Source organism: Artemia sp. Qi Xiang Cuo, chromosome 20 (assembly GCF_049724085.1).
Source record: "Artemia sp. Qi Xiang Cuo chromosome 20, ASM4972408v1, whole genome shotgun sequence".
Taxonomy (NCBI): Eukaryota; Metazoa; Arthropoda; class Branchiopoda; order Anostraca; family Artemiidae; genus Artemia; species Artemia sp. Qi Xiang Cuo.
The window spans coordinates 32,023,688-32,048,679 of NC_142813.1; the positions used below are offsets into that span (position 1 = coordinate 32,023,688).

Here is a 24,992-nt window from a genome sequence, read left to right on the forward strand (position 1 = left end):
AAAGCGACCCCCTGGATCCGCCCCTGAAGGCTTTAAACCGATGGAAAGTATCAACCATTTAGGATAGTTAAGCCTCACTTTCAGGGCGTGCATACATCCAATCAAGGATTTGTTTTACAGACCCCAGATGCTTTATTGATGAGATTCGAATTAAAACTCGTGTTATCCGCTATAGGGAAAAAGTCCCTTTCTAGACGACGCCTGTTTTTCGCGTGCTTATTGTCCCTACTTTGAAACGGATCAGGTTTTTGTTAAGGCAGCTGCTTTTTCCAAAGGGGGCAGATGGGAGTCTTGTCCTGATTCTATGTTTTCATGTTCAGCTATTTGTGCACATGCCGACGTACCCTTTATTTTTTCCCATCCTTCATAGTAGAGCCAGGTGACCCGACGTTTATACATCAAATTGAACCCCGTCTAAAGGCATAAAAATCAAAAATATTTCCAAATGGCAAAACAACATTAAGAAATAATTGCTAGGTAGAACTGAAACGCTAGACTAGAATGGAAAGGACACACGAAGATCATATCAAAATTAGGTATTTAGTTGCGTGTTTAGAAGCCAATGCATCGAGATTACAAAACTAAACGCAGAAAGGATTAAAAAGAAGATACATAATGATTTGAGATAAAAAGTGTGTGTGCGTATACACAACAGCACATACATCTAGGTATGTGTACTGTGTTATATACACCGAAAAACAAGCTAGAAACGTGATAATTTTCTGTAATAATCTTGGAACGATATCATAAAAAATTCTCAAGAATTCAGAAAGCTTGACTTGGAAAGAGGTCACACCTATAAGATGATAGGGCCAACAGCAGCAAGCGAAGCGACGAAGGAGACGACCAATACGATCATAGTTTTTTACTAGATAAAAGTCGACAAAGACAACTAATTTTTGGTTTGATCTATATATCCTTTATAGTATTTGTGCATCGGAAGAATATTTGACCTATTCTTCCAAATTTCAGAAGTTTTATTTTTGATATATACATATGAAGAGATATCTGGCATTTTCCAGGATCTTTTCTTCAATACAATTTCCCTTCTTAACGCTGTGATTCATTTAAGAATTTATGAGTGTATTATGCGAAGCTGGGTGAAGAATATATATTATCAGGGCCGTATCCAGGATTTTTGTTCAGGGGGGGTTTTACTAATTTTTGAATTTTTTTTTGGGGGGGGGGGGTTTACTAATTTTTGACTTTTTTTGGGGGGGGGGGTTACTAATTTTTGACTCAGTTTTCGACTAATTTTACTGATTTTTACCTAGGTTTTACTAATTTTCGACTTATTTTCGAGTCGGTCAAAAAATTTCGGGGGGGGGGGGGTTCAAACCGGGTTACCCCCCCCCCCCTGGATACGGCCTTGATATATATATATATATATATATATATATATATATATATATATATATATATATATATATATATATATATATGTACACATATATATGTATGCTCTCGAAAATGGCTCAATATTTTTTCGGGAAAATTGGTATCTTATGATATTCTCGCATTTAAAAAACGACCTAGATAGGTCAGAAGTCTGAGAAAATTCGTTAAAAGCCTTGTTTTGGTTTTATGTAAATGACGTCATGTACTATGTTAGTACATCATATAAGCATTTCTAACGAAATCATATAAGCATTTTCTTATATGATGTCATGCATAGCACAAATAAGATTGTTGAGTTTCCAACGCAACAGTTATTTATATAGTATAAAGTCTGTTGGAAGGCCCAAAAACGAAAATTTGCAATTGCAGTTACTATAAATGATGATTCATTGGAACCAACACGTGAACTATCAAACGTGGTAAGATGTGAAATTAGAAAAGCCGGACCACCAACTATGACATTGGAAACCAGAGCAGCTAAGAAAAAAGTCACCGATAAGTCTTTAAAGGCAATCCATGGACAAAGGCGTGTCAAAAATGGAAGGAGTCAGTAAAGGCCTGGGTCGTTAGAATATTTGTAAGAACGACAACAGTAGCATGTCAAAAATAAAAAAGGAGAACAAACACATAGGCGGTTAGATTGAATATGATTCTGAACAAGTGAGTGAGTAAAAAATGATGAGCAAAGACACACACGACTAGAAGAAAAGCGGCAGCGTGTCAAAAATAAAAATGAAGAGCAAACACACACAGTTAAGAGACATGTGATACCGAGCATATAAGCGAGTCAAAATGAAAATAAAGAACAAATACATCGAGGGTTAGAAGAACAGCGGCGGCTTGTCATACATGAAAATGAAGAGCAAAGACACGCGTATAGAAGACATGCGACACCGAGCATGTGAGCAACTCGAAAATGAAAAATGCAAAGCAGACCCACACGGTTAGAAGACATGCGGCACCGAACATGTCAGCGAAGTAATGAAAATCAACCTGGACAGCGAAAATCAAAACGTGTCAAAATTGAAAATGATAGCGATGATAATTGGGCTCGGAATTTTGACATGGATAAGGTCATCAATGCCTACCAAACCTTTGTAAAAAAAAAGAAAAAAAGTTCGGTGATATGTATTTCATAATGATGAAAAATAAGCCGAGATAACACGAACCAAACAAATTGAAAATGATAGCGATGGTGATTGGGTTTTGGTTTTTGACATGGATAAGGTCATCAAGGCCTACCTTACCTATGAAAATCAAAAATATGGACTAGATAAATCGTTGGAAGACAAAAAAGTGTTTGTCCCACCACCTGAACAATTAAAAGAACCAAAGGTTCGGCGATATGTCTTTCATAATGACAAAATACAGGCCAATGCAAAAGAAGAAGTTTTCGTCCCATCACCTGGTGTCTGCGTTTAGAAGACAAGCGACAGTGAGAATCTAAATATAGAGGCCTATATATAAGCGCACGCTATTTATTTTACAACATATACACCACCATGTGTGCTTAATTTTCTTTTTGCCCATTACGTGAAAGAAATAATATTGAATGCAAGTGTAAGAGCCTTTTTCTTTCTCTGTCTTTTTTTTTATCGCAGAAAGAGATATATAATTAATTTTGCTATTATATTAGATTTGTTTAAATTAGTATTTTTCACAGGAAGTGATGCTATACTTGTGTACTCAGTTTCACATTTTGCTAAGCAAACTGCAAATTCATCGTTTTGTTTGATTTGATGTAGGTGTAGCTTCTCTTCCGCCTTTTGGTGGGACGGGTATGTATGTAGAAAAAAAAGAAAAGAAAAAAAAGAAGAAGATATAAATCAACAGTTAAATAACCACAATTAAATCAGCAACAGCAACTAAATAATTATAAATTCTCTTACGCCCTAAGAACTTCAAATGATTCCTAATCCTCGTGACATCTGTTGTTAGGTATGGTTATAATACAGGTTGTGTATAATTCTAAAATGTGGATTGACTTACCTTCAAGTATGTACTACTTAATCATCACCTTTAAAGCTTATGTTCCCAGTCCATGAATATTAATTTTTTGCAGCCTTATGATTTCAATGTTTGATGTAAGACGAGAATTTTAGGTTGCTGAGATTCAGCTTTATTAACCAACAGAACCTAATTTTTGAAATTTGCTTAGTTTTTTTTTTTTATATTAAAAAATGTATCGAAAATTGGCTGAAAAATCATTTATATTTCCTATTTCGTAAGCAAGTTTACATCATTCTCTAAGAAAAAGTATGAGTAAAATTATAATTGTGGCTTGATGAATGGATAGATCTGAAACTGACTAATTCAACGATGTGTTTTTTCCTTTGGTGCAAGTGTTTTGTCCTGTAGGTTTGTCACAAATCACGTGTTTCACAGGTGAAACAAACCTTATGCGCTCATAGAAGGCCTTTGGGTTTTGTCAAACAGCTCGTGGTAATGTAACCGAAACTCTAAAAAACGGAATTTTGATATCATTAGGTACATTAAAGGATCGGCTTATTATGTTGATTCCAAATAAATAAGATTCATCAAGTTTAATGTTACCCATCAAAAGCTACGAGCCTGAGAAAATTTGCCTGATTTTCGAGAAAGAGGGAAACACCCCCTAAAAGTCAAGGAATCTATAAAAATCACACCATCAAATTCAGCGTATCAGAAAACCCTATTACAAGATTTTTCAAGCTCCTATACACAACAGTATGGGATTTTGAATTTTTTGCCAGAAGAAAATCACGGATGCATGTTTATTTTATTTATTATTATCATAAATATTTTTTTTTTTTTTTTTTTCTCAGGGGTGATCATATCGAACCAATGATCCCAGAAGATCGGGAGAGGACTCATCTGATCAGAAACCAGATGTTCTAGTGCCCTTTTAAGTGACCAAAAAGATTGGAGGGCAGCTAGCCCCCTCCCACGCACCTTTTTCTTCTAAGTCGTCCAATCAAAATTTTCGATTAGCAATTTTGTTCAGCATAGTTGAAAAGTTCAATAACTCGCTTTAAAGATAATGTGACCCCTCACAGCCCCTTAGGGAAAGGGTTGTAAGTTATAAAAATTTACTTATTGTTTATGTATAATATTTTTCAGCGACGATGGAATTGTCCGACGGAAATTTTACGGGGGTGAAGGCGTTTTTCACGCGGGAGGAGCTTCCCACGGAGGAGTTTCCCGTGAGGGGAAGGAATTTTTCATGAAGGAATTGAATTAAGTGAATGGAAATTTTCACCGGGTTGAATTGTCTAAAGAATCTTTTCCGTGGAGATCCTCACGGAAAGGTCCTCTAGACAATCCCGTGATTGTCTAGAGAAGCCTGGAAATCTTTAGGCATCTGGACATCTGCCGGAGGATCTCCGGCAGAGGATGTCGGAAATACTCTTGGCATCAGGATCCCCTGATGCCGGTAAATCATGGGAGCCTGATTTACCGGCATCATTTGAAAAACGATCAGAAACTACATAAAAAAAACAAGACTTTTCAACTGAAAGTAAGGAGCAACATTAAAGTCAAAACGAACAGAAATTATTCTGTATATGAAGGGGTTTCTCCCAACAATACCTTGCTCTTTCAAACAGTTTGTGGTAACGAACTGTAGTAAGGAGCGACGCGGCTCAATAGTAACCGAATCTCTAAAAAACCGGAATACATCAAAAACGGAAACGGAATATTTTTATATTAATAGATAAATCAACAAAATCGATTTTTTTATAATCATTCCAAATATCCTCGGCTGGATATCAAATTTACGTATCTCCATTTTTCCTACTTTTCAGGAGAAGAAAAAAACTTAGCTATCTCTGGAAAAATCTAAAAATCTAAGATCTGGAAAAATAATTGAAAGCTAAATTGAGGTAGCGAATCCCGTTCCCGTCGTCAGATTTCGCTTTTGTGATCACAGAAGCCAAAAAAATGGAGATACGTAGTTTCGAATAATGGTTTGAACGGTGGTACGTCAATTAGAACGGTTAATATAATTTGATTCTTCTGAGTTATTTATTGAAAAATAATTATAAAACTGAGCCGTGTGTTGAGAACAGGGCAAATCATGACTGGTCAACTTAAAAAAATAAGGAAAAATAAGAAAGTCGCCACCGCATCGGTTAATTTGCATCCATCAGTGCCTGATAAAATGGCCAAACCTCGTCTGGCATAATCTGAAGGAGTTCTTTGAGATACTTCTGCCTCAGCGGATGGAGCTGAAGTTTCCTGCTGTAAACTTGGTCTGGCTCCTTCACCTCAACATTATTCACTCTTTGGGGTAGAAGTGACCATTCGTCATCAAATGAAAGGGTGTAGGAAATGGTTCCGTCAGCGTACTTCAAACCTCGGATGTCCCTTCCTTCCGGATGACCTGCCTTTATTCCTGGCAGGATCGAGTCAACATAGCTAAGCTGCTTGAAGTCTTTGAAGAACTTATGGCCAAGCATGTAGCAGACGTAAGGCTGTGATGGTCACGCCGACTGATTTTGCTTGAGAAGCTCGAACAGGACGAACAGGAACTGTTTTTCTATTTTCCTTTCTATGATAGAGTGCATTGAATCGCACTCCATCCGCGCATGCTCAACAACTAAATACTTTTGATAGATTGTAATATCTTTTTCTACACTCAGTTGAAGAAGGGCATTAGAGAACAGAATTACGGTTCTGATAGCCACAGCCGTCCGACCAGACGACCAGCGTTTTATTACCTCTTGCTATTTCTTTTCTAAGAAAGTCAGGTATAATGCTAGAATACTCGTTGGAGGTCAGATATCCCTCCGTCTCATTCCACAGGTAGCAATAGCCTGCTTTACATCCCAGGTGAAAAAATGTGAAGTTGTGCACATTTAATTTCGATTTATAATACAGCATGCTCGCTTGGCTCTTTGGTAACTGAATTAAGGCTTGCTGGTCCATGGTGTAAACACAGACGGTGTCACTAGAGAGCTCTTTGTCAAGAGACTTCATAAGACGGGTTTTGTCTTTAAGCTGTTTGTGCAAAAGCCACATTCTCTTCGGTAACGTTCTTTTGTTCATATCCATCACACGTGTCACACTAATTTTTCTTAGGGTGGTAAATACCAATGTTCTGTTCTTCAAGAACATTGAAGAAGTACCGCATTGACAAAGCGACCTTTTCTTTTTCTTTACAATGTTTCTTGTACCGGTAATAAACATTCGCTTTGCTCTTGAAAACAGGCTCGAGGTAATGCTTGCTACTGGATGAGCGGCAGTAGTGACTAGGAAGTTTCGGTAGTTCCTTAATAAAATTCTCTAGATACTCTTTGTCGTCTTCATATATCCTTGCTTTGCCACCACCACTGCATCAACGTTTCGAGAAGATGTCTCCAGGCTGGGAAGTACCATGGCAGTCTTTGAACTGAGAGAGCCATCTTAAAACTCTACCTTAACGCAGTCCCAGAATATTAAGAAACCTCAAGAGCTTCCAGCGAAAGAAGCTCAAGAGCTTCCTTCGCAAACCCTCAAGAGCTTCCCGTCTGAGCTTTTCAAGTGATAAAAATGCGACGAAGATCTCCGCGAGTCAACTTCAACACTACCCCAATTTCTCGCCGTTCGGGTAGCCTGTACGAGAAAGTGCACGTACACGGCCTTCTGTCCGTCTTCCATCTCCCAGAAGTACTGAAATACTCGTGTCCTTTCTTCTTTAGACAGATTAAAACAAAAGAAAAGCGCACTTTTCTTGCACTTTTCGGACGCACAAATCGGTTTCTGCTGAGCAGCAGGTCGGTCTACTAACTCCCGCTAATCACCCTGTTTTTGATAAGATTTGTGGGCTTTGCCGTGGGTCTTCAGTCTCTTGTTCTTGTTCTTAATCCAGTTCTCTCAACCGACTACTTTCCGCTTACGAGACGGTTAATCCGATACATTCGTCGCGGCTGTCATTGTCTCAGAAATATTTTCGGCGTCCGTGTTCGCTGTGGATCATTCAGTTGTAAATTCAGCTTGTAAATGATCTGAGTGATTGGATGCACAAGTGTGGCATTCAACTTCTTCAGCGACTTCGTTCCTTGCGTTTGGAGGTGATAACTCTTTTTTCTCCTTTTTTATGTTAAATGCTATCTTGTTTTCACCTTCCGAGTTGGATGGGAGATAACTTGCATCCATATCCTCCTCGCTATTGCTCAAATCAGGTAAGTCATGGCTTTTGTCTGAAGTGGATTCGCAAGTGACCATAGTTGCTGCTGAGTCAACACTGATGATGCGGGGACGTAAGCCTCAAGGTGGCTCAGCCATTTCTCTGAAAAAAAAAAGTTTATTTTAAAATACTGCTGGTCCTGTCTGCATTTGTTTTAACACAGAACGCCAGTGAAACAACATCACCATGAGTTTCCAAAGTTAAGCCACAAAATTTGAATTAGACGATCCGATACAAAAATCGTAGACAGAATGAGACTTGCGCTCCATAGCTCAGGAGAAAATAACCGCTTTTATGATAAATACAGCCACAAAACCGTTGTAATGTAAAAGAAATGTGAGTCTTAACAGCTAGGAAAACATGTCTCTACGCTAAAATCCATGAAAAACCAAAAAGCAATCACCTTACCTGAAACAAGGTTGGTAGTTCAAGTTTAAAAGAAAACGTATCTCCAATTATGGAGCGCAGAATCAGTTCAGAAGTACGTATCTCCAGATACGTATTTTTGATATACCAACTGAAGCATTACCTCTAACACATGTTTTTAATTATCTCAAATAGATGGTACTCTTACATAAGCAAGATAGTGTTACAACAAAGGAAACATACGTAACTTTGAACGGAGGATCCGAATCAAACAAAACGTGAAAACTGTAATTTTTAAGGTACGTAAATTTGATATCCAACCGACGATATATAAGATTCATTAAGTTTAGTGTTAGCCATCAAAAGATACGAGCCTGAGAAAATTGTCCTATTTTCGAAAAAAGGGGGTTTCTTAACGAAAATCACATCCAGGGTTGCCACAGGGTGAGGAAAAAATTTCATTCTTGAAAAAAAAAATCACTAAATTAGCACATAAATCATTAGATTATTGACTAGAAATCACTAGAATTATAATACTCTTTATATTTGTAATTAATAATTGCTTTGGTTCTTTACCATGTTCTATACAGGCACACCTACAGGAAGGGGCAAAAATTACCCCCTAGATGTAGAAAAATACCTTTAGATCGATGATTTTTTTTTCAAGCTGTGGATCATTCAATTTAAAATTACGCTTTTAAATTTTGAAAAATGCCTTTTTGCATCTTTATGCAGAAAATGGAACAAATTCCTTGCCAGGGGCGGATCCAGGATTTTTTTTTTAGGGGGGCGCAAAATGGATTGATCCGATAAAAAATTTTAGGGGGGCGCAAAATAGGTTGATCCGATAAACTTGCGTTGGGAGCAAGTTTAATCAACGCAAACTAGAGTTAATTAAGTAAATTACACTACTTTAGACTACGCTAGGGGGCGCGCCCCCCTCGCCCCCCTGGATCCGCCACTGATCCTTGCTTCCTCCCTGTTCCCGAGTTGGGGAGTCTCCACTTTCAAAGGTTTTAACAGAAAAAAAATCTAATTTAGAACTGATAAGATTACAGAGAAAAAAAAAGAACATAAAAATGAAGACAAATATTCGACCTGAGCAAATGTTCTAAAATAGGAAGTATAGAACATTTTGCAATTTTCCGATTAACTAGTTCGTCTATTATCTTGATGATAATCATTTATTCTACGCGCTATATCGCGAAAAATAACTAGATTTAGGAAAAATCACTAGTTTATGAACAAAATCACTATAAATCACTAGCTAGAAAAAAATCACTAGGCAACATAACAAATAACTAGAAATAGTGATAAATCACTGGGGGTGGCAACCCTGATCACCTCATAAGATTCAGTGTATCAGACAATCCTACTGTGGTAGTTTCAAGCTTCTACCTACAAAAATGTTGAATGTTGTATTTCGTGGATCACGGATGCGTGTTTATTTGTTGTTGTTTTTTCTTTTCTTTTGTTCTTCCCAGGTGTGATCGTATCGAACCAGTAGTCCTAGAAGAATGACAGAGGGCTCATTCGAACAGAAATTAGAAGTTCTAGTACCCTTTCTAAGTGACAAAAGATTTGGGGGAGGGGGCAGCCAGCCCCCTCCCTCCTGAGCCCCTTCTCATAAAGTCGTCTGATAAAAATTTTGAGATAGCCATTTTTTCAGCACATTTAAAAAGTCCAATAACTATGATTATGCAGACGATATGGCTCTTCATAATCCTTGGAAAAAGGATGTAAGTTAGGCAATTATGGTGATATAAGGGGAATTGTATTGAACCAACTACCCAAGAAGATCGACAGAGAACTCATTCGACCGGAAATTAAAAGTTCTAGTACCCTTTTTAAGTGATTAAAAATATCAGGGGGCAGCTAGCACTCCTACCCCAAAGGCGTCTGATCAAAATTTTGAGATAGTTATTTTGTTCAGAACAGCTGTTTGGTCCAATAAATATGCCTTTGGGGATAAGATGACCCCCCACAGCCCCTGGGAAAAGAGCTGTAAGTTGTGAAGTTTGCCTATATTGTCCCCATACAGTATTCGTAACCGATGTATATAGCTGACAGCCTTGTGATAGGAGCGTTCGCCATTAATCGAATACACTGGCTGTGGTGGTATTTCCACCACACTTCTTCTACACCTTACCATCCACCCACCTCTCCTTTGTGTAGAAATATATAGTCGGAACTATATATTTCTTGGGTGTTTTTTTTTCTGTTTCAACATTTTCATCATTGATCCAATTTATGGGTGCACAGTGAGAACAAGAGTGATACATGGCAAAATACATGGGACGTTAGGGGGCTGGGGGTAAAGTATAGTTGAAGTTCAAGCTTTTTCTCAAAATTTGTTTAGTTGGGCTGACTTTGACCAATTTTCAACTATATTATGAGGCCAGCTTCAGAAAATTAACCAAGTCATGTTTAAATAATTAAAAGTAGTTTATGCAATCCAGCAATCGGCATATATTGAAAAATATATCACATAATAAATATTAGTCCTTGACTGTAAAAAAAAGAAAGAAAAACAACCAAAGGCACATGAGGAATTGGGAAACTCAAGAACAAAAAGTAAAAAAAAAACATTCATAGTCACCAGCCTCCAAAAAAAACTGTCACTGGAAGTTGCAACTCAATCCACAAGCCGCGAGACAAAACAGAGTACACTTCCCAAACTAAAACTTTGGAAATACTGATCTAAGAAAGAAATAGATTTCCTCTCCTTTAGCCAGATTCTTGCACATGTTCTTTTTTTCTATTATTGACAGTTTACTTCACAAATGCAACTTTTACTCAAACGAAATATATTTTCAATATTTTACTCTTTACCATAAGAAAAATAAGTCCAATGCTGAGCCCGTACCCCGATCCCTGAATTAGGAGTAGAATGTTCTACCGCCTGAGCTATCCGTGTTTGTAAGTTTGTTTTACACTTTTATTGTAGTTGCACATAAAAATAAGCAGATTTTTCTCGAGAGTTGCCAACACTGACCAATTATATAGGTAGATTTTCACTCATGTAGATATCGTGTGTTGGTAACAGGCGGCCAATAAGTTGAATCTCAAAATTCGGTGAATGAGCCCAAATTGCCTGTTATTCCAGCCTCTGTATTGTTCATCACAGAATCGGAAGTAAAACCAACAGTCCTGACTTGTTGAGCTACCACTGATTTGACATTTGATTTGTCCAAAGAGTGTCAGTCATATTGAAATGTTATTTCAGTCTATCCAAACGCAAACTATCGGGGGATGGGGAATGATTAGCAGACAAGCAGTTCAATGTAGAATACACACACTAATTTGCCTCCAGGAGGGTGAATAAGTATTTTTGCTAAGCAACTGAGGATATGAAACACCCGATTGGGACAGTCACCGGAGAGGATTGAATTTCTTACGCCTGTCGCCGAATTTGCAAAATGGGATCCAGATCTTTTTCTAAAGGGTGGCGATCAACTTCCCGGGAGGCGAGGAAGGCAATGTATTTTTGACAAGGAGTTTTCCCACAGCCATCAACACAGAGAGTAAAAAAAGTGCGGATTTAAAAAAGCGGAAAGTTTAACAATCAACGAGATCATTCTAAATTTAGGACCAATAAAACCAACACCACAATCAAGCGGGTGAGCCGAGTAAGAGAGTAAGTTACACAGGATGCAAGTCTTTGCAAATGACAATATATTAAGAAACAAATTGATCAACACCTCATCGAAATTTTGTTACAGGTTTTTTTTGTGCATAAGCTGGCAAAATACAAAACGGAACGTTTTCACAATTCCAGATTTTGCAGAAATAACAAAACTTGTTTCCGTTTAGAAATCCAAATTCAAAGATAATAGAGTATTTTTTTCTGGTAGAAAGTTTTTTGTTCTTCCTGTAATACTCGGGTTACGAACTGGTCTCTTTTTGCAGTAGGCGATTTACAATTCCTATAAATATTTTGCCGAAATATCAACAAAAAAATTACAGATATTCTTCCTTTTTAAACTCATGGTAACGAACAGTAAGTAAAATCCGACCATCGTCGAAAGTAAGCGAAACTAAAAAATTAACCATTTTCCAAATGCCATAGCATTTTACCTAGAATGGAATCCGTGGTCGTCTGCAGAAGCACCAAGGACGTATCCAGGATTTTTTTTTTTTGGGGGGGGGGGAGAGGTTTACACAAAGAAACTTAAAAAACCCACATAATTTTTTTTATATATATTATATATGAGTCTAAGCACAGAAAAAAAAACACAACAACAACAACAAAAAACAAACAACAAAACTCGAAGCCCTGACTATAATTTTTTAATTATGTTCTGATTAAATAATCAAATTATTCTGTCATCTGCGTAGGGGATAGGGAGGATAGAAAAAGCATTCTGATATTAATGAGCAACTTTTCAAAACGTAGGTAACGACGAGGCAAAAACAAAATATCCAGGCGGTGTCATTTTACGCATGAAAGCATCGTTATTAATTATGTCATAAGATTAGATTTAAAGCAGGTGGTTTACTAAATATACAATGCCGCTGTCAAAAATCAAAAGATATTAATTCGATTGTCTTGCTGTTTGGGAGGTATCATTTAAAACATGTGAGCCGTACAGAACTTCAAGTCACTAAACTCCACGGCTATTTTTTTCTATATTGTTTACCGTCGAAACAACTGATTGACATTTAGCTTTGTATATTCATCGGAAATAAAAAAAAGACTTAATCCCTAAAATACCAAGAAGTATTTTCGCCGTCGATTACCAAAAGAACTTTTAGAATGTCTTGACTAGCTCTACACTAAAATGTGATTCAACACAACCTGTTTTTGAAATAAAATTCTGTCGTATGTTATATTGCAAATTTCTTGCTTATTTGTAATTATATTTTAATGTATTTTGTCTAGGATTGATTGGAGTAATTATTCTTTATTTTTTACTAGATGATTTTTTTTTCTCCGAGCGTTTAAATAGGTGTTGACCCTGCTCTAAAAACCATGGAACCTTCGCAGGGATTAGTGTCATGTGCTTACCTTTCTACTTAAATATTTATTAATAAATCTTGCCGATTCAGTATTGTAATCCAGATAAGGGTTTCGGCAGCTTAGACCCCTCCCAGGAAATAGGAAAAAACTATACTGTACTTTTTGATTGTTTAACGTAGTTTGGTCCTCCCAATGGTCACGATACTTCCCAAAACTGAATCCTAGATGCGCCCCAGATTTCTCCCGTTCAGAGCCACAAGCACAAACCCGAAAAAAAAGAACATTCTGAACGCTTGACGCTGAAGCACCAAAGGAACTTCCTTGTCGATTTTTTTTAATGTTAATTAATTTGGCAATTGATTCACTCATTTAAAACTCTAAATTGATGATTACTTAGGTGGAAAATGGGAAAATGAGCAGGACGATTAATAAATAAGTCATATTAACTCCAGACTAAATAAAGTAATTCAAATTTGAATGAGTTCTGAAAAATTTGCAACTTAACACCAAATTATTTAGATTTTGAATAGGTAAAGTAACGAAAAATCACCAGTGAAAACAAACGGTCACTTATATTTTATATTTTCAAAGTCATATAACCAAAAGACATTGAGATAGACTTTTAAAAAATAAAAATTTGGGATAAAATTTGGAAGGGGCTTTGACATTGGGAAGGCACGAATTTGAAACAAAAAACAACAAAAAACTCAAGGAACAACAATAAAAAAGATGTTCTACATTTTAAGTAAATGTAGAACATCTGTACAAAAAAAGCAAAATTTAATGTCTTCCCCACACCACAAACACGTTAATAAGTTTCGAAGAGTCAGTTAAGAAGCTCTGATTCTAAAAATATTTTCTGCTTTTGTCGATAGATAAGAAGGTAATAAATAATAAAAAGGGGAAATATAGACTTACATGTCAAAAAGACCTTCACTTATTCCAAAGCAAACCCAAAACAACCTTAATCTTTTGCACAACCATGTCCAAGAACCACTACCCCCTCCCTCCGTAAATTCCCAGAAAATAACTGAGGATGTCTAAGTTAACGGGGCAGCGTAGACTCGAGAAAAGAGCGACACTCTCCCTTTTTCTCCAAGCTTGGTCATACAAAACAGATGGACGTTGAAATTTGTAGGAGGCCTCACCTCGTCACGAATTAAGAGTCGTAATGCTCTTCTAAATTCAAAAATGATTGCAGTATTACTTGCCACACCTCAGCGTTTCATCTCTCCCTTACCCCCCCCCCCCAGCAACAAACGGCGTCCCATAAAAAATTCTAGATATCTACAATAGCAACAATATCTGTATAGGAATGTGTCTCTGGGGTCGATGGGACAAGCACAGCCGCAGAAACAAGAGCTCCATTTAAGAGAGATGTTTCATAGAATTATTTTACACCTGTTTGAAATCAAATTCATGGAAGATATTCAATGTTTATCAATAAAGGGCCCCAAGCGGGACCCTTTGACGGGTACCCCCCCCCCCCCACATACACACAGAAACAACTAACTAAACGCGTTATGACTGCATCTAGTTTTATTTTGACAGTAGATGTGTTTTGTATCTGTATTTTTATTTTTGAATTCTATACCTCTTTCGACTCAGGATCAGGGGCGTCGTTGAGGGGGGGGCACCTCCCCCAATAATTTGTAAACAAATTATACAACCCATGCCCCTTGACTATCTAGATATGAATCCATCTTCCCCCCCCCCCCCCCATAAAAATGCTGGAGATTCACCTCTGGTCAGGATCATTTAGGGATTATCTAGGGAATGATCCTAAATGTTAAATTTCAATAATTTGAAATCTTTCAAATCACACTCAAATAGTGCAAAACCAAAGCACATTAGGTGTTTCAGCTCCACCAGGACGAGAAAATGAGGATTCCAAAGCTTACTAATGACAAATATGAGGGTAATAATGGACCATAGACGTCCTAAGTCAAAACATAATTTGATAAATATTTCACAAGTGGTGAACATTTGTATCTTGTTGAAATCAAAGTCCTTAAGAGATTCTATATCTGTATGATTAGGATCCAAGTTAGGGTCCCAACTTCTTACATAGGGATTCTTGGCTACAACCAAATACTGCAATATAGCATTTCAGAATCCAAACACACCAAGTTGACACTGCATAAATGGTGTTTAATTTGATTTCTAAGAACTTATATTGTTATTGATTAAGAACATTAGACTAATACTATAATACAGAAAAACAGAAATCAAGACACGGTAAGCACATATATTTCTCAATGACATCTGATTTCCATTGGGTTTGGTATTTATACGGTTTTCAAGTTACGAATTAATAATATGACGCTTAAATTGCAGTATGAGTCTCCTAATATTCAGCCAATGGCCTGTTCGAGGCTGATTTAGCAACCCAGAAACCCAAAGCAATAATTCCACAAAAAATGTTTGACGTTTACCAAAATGAAAATCACTGCAATTGAGTCTACGAAGACTACTCAAATCACGACTACTTCTATCACTAACACTCCGACTCAGATCTTTCTCAGTGCGACAACTCCTGCTATGACAATTTGTGCCAACTATAAGACTATCAAATCGAATGTACTATACTCAAACCACGACTCCTACTACGGTTACTTCCGTCACGACTACTGCTGCCACGCTTCAATTAATTCAATAGCCTGAACTCCTAATATAAATAAAACTTATTAGCCAGTGTAAAGTATTTGGAACATAAATTCGAGAAGGCTTTTTCTGGTGTCTCGTTTCTTAGAGATATGGCCATGTATAGGTCAACGAGAACAGTCCAGGGGGGGCTTTTGGGATTAAGACTAGTCGTGGGAAAGGGTCCGTTCCCAGGCATGGTTGAACAACCAATATCTGGAACTTCCGTTCCAGAAAAGTTACATTCTTGGCTCAGTCCTAAAGGGAGTCCATCTTTCGCCTCTGCCGTAGCTAGTTGTTCTTCTCCTACCTTATTTTCTCTCTGTGTATTCTCACGTTATTTAATAAAGACCATGTACTAACGTTTATCGTCTATCTTTGAAATTTACGTAAACCATCACATCTGCCAATACAATAAGGGTATATGGAAAGAACTAAATAGATTTACAGAGTGGTTTACAGATATATTACTAAATAGGTTTACAGAGTGGTGGCAAGCGGTTAAGACTAGTGGAGCATATATCACTAGGGGAAAACCTCCAAGTGATATTTGAGTGACCGTTATAAGTACTTACGACATCTTACGCTAAATACTGGCAACATATTGAAGAGCTATTTCGCCCGCTACCAACATTGCTTGTGATATTGAGCCGCAAATACTACAAAAGACTGATAAAAAGACATCGAAATGTTACGAGGTATTGAACTTTTTTCTATTCAAAGCGCCTTCTTGAGAAACACTTTCTTTTAAATTAACATTTTGAAATAGGCTGTTACACAATGCCTAATATGGATTTCCTCGCGATAGCTTCTACATACTAATTCAAATTTCTACAACTGGAAGTCTCCGGTTGATTTCTACCTTCACTTCACTTAGCCATTTTACGTTTGGTGTTTTTTTTTACCTGATTTTATACAGTCGACGTGTGATCTACATTTGACAGTTTCCAAACAAAATTTAACATTGTGAATTCGATAATCGAAAATTAATTCTCAATTGTGACTCCATTTGACGCTAGTGATTTAATTGAGACCAACTGCAATTGGATGTAAGACCAACTGCAATACAATAAGGGTATATGGAAAGAACTAAATAGAGGTTTACACCAGCATTACTATAATTATTACATGAAATGCCTATATAAATAAATAAAGGAGGAAAAATGAAATTTGAAAAATAAATTGTTCCCTGAAAAGTAAAAAGGGAAAATGAAAACTTAAACCGAGTACAAACGACTATGAATGAAGAAACAAAACCTAAAACGAATAGAAATGGCCACATATAGCTGTGGTAGGGCATACCCTTAAACCACCCAAACGGATATTGTCGTATCCACTTTACTGAAAACAAAATATATGTAACTGTTTTTCTTAATAAACGTAAAAAAATGCTATTCAAACTCAAGAGTTCTTCTTTTCGAGATCAATATATTTGTAACAATAAATGTAGTTTTATTATTCAAATATACAATATATTTCATCATTGTGGAATTCGTTTTAAGTCTATTCTTTTAAAATCTCTTGACTTACTAAAGCTATCAATTTAAGCTATCTACTTAGTTTTTACTGAAGTAAATGACACTAGCCTTTTGAGGGGTTTGAAGAGGGGGGGGGGGCAATTCCACACTTGCGAGCGGTATTTACTGTTTGCTTTAATTTTGGTCTCGTTTCATTTCTTCATTCCTCGGCTACATTTCTTCAGTCATAATCGTTTCTGCTTGCTTCTCATTTAAATTCGCTTTTTACTTTTCATAGAAAAACTTTGTTTCATTTCAGTTCTGCTAAAAACCCTTATCCCACTAGAATCCAAAAGAAAAAATTTCCAACCTCCAGCCGTGTGTACATATGAACTAACTATCCGTTGATCACAGTGAAAATTAGAAGGGTGAAAAAAACGAAAGACATGCGGTAATTAATTTTATTATTTCAATAGCTAAAACATAACACTATTTGAATAGTAACTTCCGCAAATAAATTACCCCTCGCCTAACATCAATTTTCCATCAGAAAGACAATTTATATCATTTCTGAAAACATCCCTTCTCTGTTTGATCAATAAATTTGATGATTTTCCTTTCCTTTTTTATGATAATGGCTATTTCACCCCTGTATGAAACATGAAACTAATATTGGATAACAAAGCAACTAGCTAAATCCTTTTTAAATCCCTGTTCAAGTTTGAATAGGTTCTGCATATTTTGTAGCTTCTTAAAACCACTTACACTGAAAAAAAGAGCTATTCAAAAATGCTTATAGGAGAGGCACTAACGAAATAATTAGTCGCGTAATTGAATAAGATGATTGTACAATAGCCTTTTTTAATAGCAAGGAATGGAGTATATAAAAAAGAGAAAAAGGCGTCGTCGGCAATTATCAACAAGGTTTTTTTGAAGCGATTTTTGGGTGGAGGAATGATTCAGATGCAGAATATTTTTTAGATGGCAGGGAAATTTCTTTTTTAATTTATATTCTATTTCAAATTGCAATTTCTAAAAGAAAGCCTCGGAAAAACAGGATTATTTTTCCCAGGTTGAACTTCATAAATATCAATCTGGTAGTTATTATATAAACCTATCCTTTGGATGTACAGGAGTGACACGTCAGGCTTCAGAAATGTTTTACTAGACACGGACACAATAATTTAAACTACGAGCACTGATCTTGATTAAAAAAAAAAAAAACATACTGAAGGTACATTTCCTACGGATAATTCCGAAATATCGATCTAACTATATCGGGCCATGGGAGGGGGGGTATTATCGCATAAAATTAGTCAAAGTTACAGTTCCGAGAAGTTTGGGATTATTAGGCATATTTAAGTGGTTTTCCAATTCTTGGAATTTCAACTTGCGCCTAATGTCAACGAAAATGGCACACAATCTTAGCCTTAGCAATGGATATACGATGCGAATAATCTCGATTCAGTCAGTTGTATGCAGTGGTATCCATAAGCTTTATTAAACAGGCTTGTCGATACTAAATGATCAGTCTTTAAACATACTCATTTTAAGGTCCTCAGTCGTCAATTTTGGCCTAGGCTTGAACAGAAAACTAGAGCCACTTTTTTGTTCAATTTCACCATTTTATTTAAAATAGAATCTACCTCACATGTTGCAGTCTTGAAATATGACTAGCTCTCCTGTATTCTTAAATACCACCATGATTACATGATAAGTCTGAATGTTACTACTTGAGAAACAGAGTGGGTATTGAGAAGTGCCACCCAAAAGCAACAGGCCACACCAGACGTTCGCTCTGAATAGACAACTTCGCATCAGACAATCCATAAGATAATCCAAAACCGTTTTTAAACTAGGGGGAGGGGGGAGGGGGTAAATTCGTAAAAAGAAATGAGAGAGACTGAATGAGAAGCGAAATTAAGACTAGAAGTCAAACATCAAAATCTCTTTCAAATGTAATGGGTAGAAAATAGAAAGAAGACAAATTTTGTTAGACACTTTATTGAAAAAAACTGTCATAAGAATATAGACGGTAAAAGCGACAGAGAAGCATAGAGAATAGACAAAGTGCGAGAGGCTTAGAGTACTAATTGCCTAAGCCACAATTTAACAGGTTTTGGGAATTTATTTGATATTTAAATTGTAATAGACATTGATTTTCACAAACAGTGATAAAATTTCACAAAAATACTAGATATTTCCGTCACATATGCAGTGACCGTCATCAGTAGTAAAATTCTGTAAAACTCATCAGTTTTACTACTGATGACGGTCACAGCATATGTGACCGAAATATCTAGTGTTTTTTTTGTGAAATTTTATCACTGTTTGTGAAAATCAATGTCTATTAAAAGGATTTTATCCCTATTTGAACTTTTATTTATAGTGAAGATAGAGTGTTGAGGAGGGTCAACGTTTCAGATAGAGGGAACATAGGGTACTTCCTCAATTAGACTTGAGCGTTAAATAGTGAAGAATCTAGTGTTAACAGTACCAACAAAGGATACCAGTATCGCGTTAGCAACAGCATTATCAGGTGACCATTGATCCAGATAAACTTAAGGAACGTGTTATTTGGTTAGGTTTAAACTTCGATTTATTTTGGGACCAGAGCTGTGACTTCTTTTCAATAGTTAAAATTTGCAACAATTATGACTTACATAAATAAAGACTCCCTAGGAAATTGTCCTTAGCCGTCTTCAGCAAGCGTCTTTAAGTTGTAGGGTCGAGGGAGGGTTCAGACAAACCCGTGAAAATACACAACAATGGTTGGACGACATACATAAATTTTATCTTTCGAATAATGTACCCATTTATAGGCGTACCAGAAATTCGTTCTGGGTAGGAAGGTTGTTATACGTTTTTTCTCGTTTATAAAATTGTCAACTGCGAGATTTAATTATTTTAATTCCAAATTTCAGCAATTATAAAACTACCGGCGGTGCAAATGAGAATCATTCTATGGGGCCAGAACCCCAGTCAAGACTTGAATATATTGGCATTTCTTCAGTTTCCTTTTCTGTGATCCGCTTCGACAAGTTTTTCAAGCGTGGAGGAGTCCACATGAAGAGTTTACAAGAAAAAATTGACATGAAGTAGGAGCTCAAGGTTTGAGCATCTTTCAAAGATGAAAAAGAGCACATTCTAATTCTGCACATAGGAAGGGGAGAGGGTTAAACTTCCCGGAACCTTTTGGTATAAACGTGCATGCACGCAATTAGTAAGGATTGTTCTATAGAATGTTCGTCAATAACGCTTTTAGACTAGGACTAGTCAGACAAAAGTCATATAGACATTACAAGGGTTAAATAAGCACTCCAAGCGCTTTCCACCTGAAATTACCTTTAGATAAATAAAATCTTTAGCTCTGTAAGCTCAGTCAGAGTCCACCCGGCTTTAAATGGGTACCTGGAGAAATCTGAGGAAGAGAGACAGGAAGGTTGAGCGATAGGACAGGATGGCTGGTCCCTAACTACTCTTCAGCACTTCCTGGCGGAAGGGCCGTGTAACGGAGATCAGTATCACCTGTAGACACTGCAAAATGCAGTGCCGTATTTTTTACTCTTTTTTTTTTATTTACCTAGACCAGAGAAGAGAAAAAGATCCAGTATAATTTAAATTTTTGTCTCCAATGAATTGTATTCATATCCTCTACAAATATTTTAGGAGACAAAAGGTTTCATTAAATGTTTTTTCAGCCAACTTCTATCTGGTTATATATTGGAATTAATGGTGTGCTCACTTGTATGTCTACTGAAGGGAAATATCTAAACTCATATTGGGTTAGTCGTGTACCGATCATTTCTCCATTGGTATGGATTGAAGTACACAAGTGGTTTGGATTGGGACAAACTACCTACTTTCCCTTTACTTTTTGAAAGTAAAAAAAAAAAAAAAAAAAAAAAAAAAAAAAAAAAAAAAAACAGTGCAGTGTATGACTCAACAATTCGGTTTCATTCTACCATGTAGCAGGTAAAATCACGTAACACTATTTTTTAATTATACCTGTTGAAAAATTCTTCTGTAAATCATGGATCATCTCCTATTTGAGATGTTTGTAAGAGTTTTCAAACGCAGTTTTCACTGTAGTTGGCGAGTACTCATAGAATCTACATATTGAGATAACAAGTTTCAACTATTCTGCGTATTTTTCATTATTCGTGGAACAATTCCTGCCTTCTTGAATCTGGATACAAAAAAGAGGGAGGGAATTTCTTAATATTAAAAGCAATTTTTCAATACATAGCAAAGTCGTGTGAGGTGGCCAAACAAGAAACTAAAAAAAGAAACCATACATCCTTCAAGTTAATTGTAATGATGATGATTTTTTCCAATCCTCTAGTCAAAAATGTACGCACTAATGAAGAATAATCACAGAAAACATCAACACATCTTAATCACTTAAGGTTTATATTGCCTGTGCAATATTTAAGGTCTTATTTTTCTGCTCTCCTATGTTTTAGTATTTCTACGGAAGATGACAACTTTTTTCATATGATTCCATAGCTGAGATCCAGCAATATCTATCTACCAAACTATATTTTTAAAATTCAGTGTACATAGTTTTCTGGATTGAAAATTCGTTGAATATTAGTTGAAAAAGCACAATCTTCCTATTTTTTAAGCGAATTTAGATCCTTCTTTAATAAAAAGTTTAAGCACTATTAAAATTCTGGCTAGGTGAATGGATAGATCTGAGACTAATGAATCTAATGATTTCCTTTCGTTACAGCTGCAGACTCGTCATAAAATTGCTTGTTCCAAAATGAACATATACCTTAAAATGCCCAATTAAGAGGAAAGTCATCAATACTTCCTTTTCAACAATAACCTTAACTTATAAAAAATAATTTTGCAGAAAATTCCCCTTCCAAGAAGAACACTAGTTTCATTTATCTATTTGATAGGTTGTTAAAAAAAAAAACAATTATCCTGAGGACCTCTTCCATATGTGAAACGATTTTTCGTTACATAGCTTGCTTATCGCTTTACTGGCTAATATTTGGCATTCCTTGACTGTTCCGATGACAAGACACACTGGTTCCGTTTATAAAATAAAACTTAATACAAAGTAAGATACGAGGAAAATAATACAGGCAAAAAAAAGAGAACCTGAAAATTCAAAACAAATAATACGAAATATTAGAGTTAAAAAAAACAACAAGAAAAGATAAAGAACAAAGGAAAATCATATAGATGTAAGCTATGCTGATAGAATATTAAGCCGATAGTTCGACTTTACGATTGCTAAGTAAGTCTATCAATTTGAAAAGTAACTCGGCTGAGAATCATCAAATATCGATAATATGTTTTGCGATATGCAAAACCGATTTTCTAATTTTGTTTTTCCCCTGATGTATTTTTTCTCGAACTTCTCCAAGCTAGGACCCATAGTATGTCTCTTGATCTTGACTTAATTCGTGGCAGTTCTATCAGTCAAAACACATGCAAATCTCATTCCGTATATTCCAAAAAGAAGATATTCATAGAATACTGTATCTATTATCCATTGGCACTTTCTGTGCACAAATTTTTTGTGCTGCAACTGATGAAGACAATCGCAGAGCCATCTACTCCATCGGCCAAAGGTAAACATCTGCACAAAGCACGTGTTGTCACTTTTTGGACTAGTTGACAACACCATAAAAAACCTGAGCCAAGTTATAAGATATAAAGGGATAAAGCACGATTACTAACAGAAATAGTACGATGCTGAACTCTGTATCTGAAGTATCCCACCGCATAAAGTGTGAAAAAAGGTAGTATGACAATAATAATAGGAAATTTTAATACTTTTAGAAAGTCCACCTTTTATACTATACCAACTTCTAGATTTGATGAATGTCTAGGAATTACCGTAGATTTTAGTCTATTGTTTCTATGGATTCAATGAAAATTTATTTTGACCTCAGAACAGTAACACCAAGTTCAAGTTTTCAGTTTTTGAGCGCATAGAGCAACCTTTCTCACCACCATCCGTTCTAATTACTAAGAAGTTTTATTTTTACTAGTTAACAAAACTATTTTCATTTAATTTTGCTCAATGATAAAATAAAAAACTAGATATGTTATTGCTTGCAATAGAAGAAAGTTTACTTCTTAGGACCTTCTACCAACTATAAAACAAGGAATTTATACACTATAAAACTTACTGTATCGGCAGCTGTTAAGTTGAGTCCTAGCCCACCAGCTCTTGTACTTAAGAGAAAAACGAAGATATCCGATCGTGACTGGAAGTCTGACACCATATCCCGTCTCTCGGCGATGCTAGAAGAGCCATCCAGTCTGAGATACATCATGTGACGGAATCGTAAGTATTCCTTAAAAAAAGCTGATGGGAGTTTTTTTTTTTTTGAAATAAGATGAGGCACAGTAGGATTTCTAGGTTTTGTCACAAATAGAGCCTTTGATATAAAAAAGAGTTAAGAAAGAGCCTTGGAAGACTTTAGGGAAGAGTTTCATAATTGACAATCTGCTACTTAATTGGTATGCCACTACAGATGATACTGATATATATATATATATATATATATATATATATATATATATATATATATATATATATATATATATATATATATATATATATATATATATATATATACCATGCTAATACTCCTATCTCTCCCTTTCTTTTACCAGAGTAATAGCTAATTGAGGCAATATTTGGATTATCTTTTTAACTAAACTTTTCGTAGTGCGGGCGAAAAGCGTCGAAAAATCTCAGAATACTTCCTCGTTTGAGGAATGAAAGATCTTAAGCTGAATTGGCCAGCAATGACAAAGAACAACAAGGAGAAAAAAAAATTCAATGAAAAACAAACAAACGAGACTGTGGCCAGTAGAGAGAAAAGATGAAAAACTAAAACGACGTGGCTATTTCGCCTGTATGAAACCAAGGCGTCTTCAGCACAGAAGAAACAAGGATCAAAACTAAAATAAACTAAAAACAAGACGAATTGCTTCAAAATAGCTAACAAAAGGATTATTACGCAATAAAATAATTAACTTCATTGCAACATTTATACTTTTTATCCAGTTGCTTTGGTGTTCTCATCAAAGCAACTCTAAAAGCTTCCGTGACCTATGTGGATCAGCTGCGACAATTTAATATTGGTGGTGGTTTTATTTGTTTTTAGTTTATTTTACTTTTTTTGTTTAGTTATTTTTGTTGTTTTTTTTTCTGTGCTGAAGACGCATCGTTTTCATACAGGCGAAATATCCCCGTCGTGTTAGTTTTTATTGTTTATCTCTACTGGCCGCATTTTCGTTTGTTTGTACTTCATTAAGATTTTTTTCCTCTCTTTGTTGTTCCATGTTTGAGGAAAGCACCAAAATTGGCTGAGATGTACTTTCGAGCATGCTCTTTAATATGGCTCTATTGTGCAAGGGAAATTTTTTCCGAATTTTTTTATTTGTGCAAGCAAAATATTTCTAGGTGTCTTGAAATCAAAGATAGCGGACGAAAATAAGAGTTTGTCAAAATGAGAAGACATGGCCGTTCAAATAGGTTAGTATGGGGTAATTGATGGCAGAGGTTCTGAATATGAGCTTAAAAATAACCTAAAATGTACCGTAGTGCCTCTAGGTGCCTGAAATCTAAAATGGCGGACGAAAATGCAAATTTGTCAAAATGAGAAGATATGGCCGGTCAAATAGGCTAGTAGGGGTTAATCAATGGCATAGGTTCCGAATATGAACGCAAAAATAAGTTGTACCGGGCGTACCTTGTTTGCCTCTCATTACAGGCAATCTAATGGTCTTATGTCAATTTTTGAATTCTTGGTCAGCATACCCGAGACTCTGGGCAGGCATGCCATCCCAAAAACTAACAAACAATTATGTGTCAAATAAGAGAAACCATGCATACTCCTGCCATTTACCCGTGCCCCAGCCATTTAAACATTTGCCTCTCAATTACTTGGACTATCTGTCTTGGCTTTTCTCTGTCTACAATTAGCCATGTCTTGATGCAACCTATGCAACCTACTGCAAAATACTTGATAACTCCAATTCAAAG

The 24,992-nt window shown here is 36.1% G+C and overlaps 1 protein-coding gene across 1 annotated transcript in view; it reads right to left on the bottom strand.

Moving 5' to 3' along the window:
* LOC148940102 (chromatin-remodeling ATPase INO80-like) overlaps positions 1-24,992 on the bottom strand; it is a gene marked incomplete at its 5' end in the record, with an annotated part of 70,721 nt that overhangs the window by 13,437 nt on the left and 32,292 nt on the right. Inside the window, one exon of the mRNA XM_089106074.1 lies at positions 23,125-23,292. Within this exon, the coding sequence (XP_088962200.1) occupies positions 23,125-23,292 (168 nt within the window). The remainder of the gene's footprint in view (positions 1-23,124; positions 23,293-24,992) is intronic.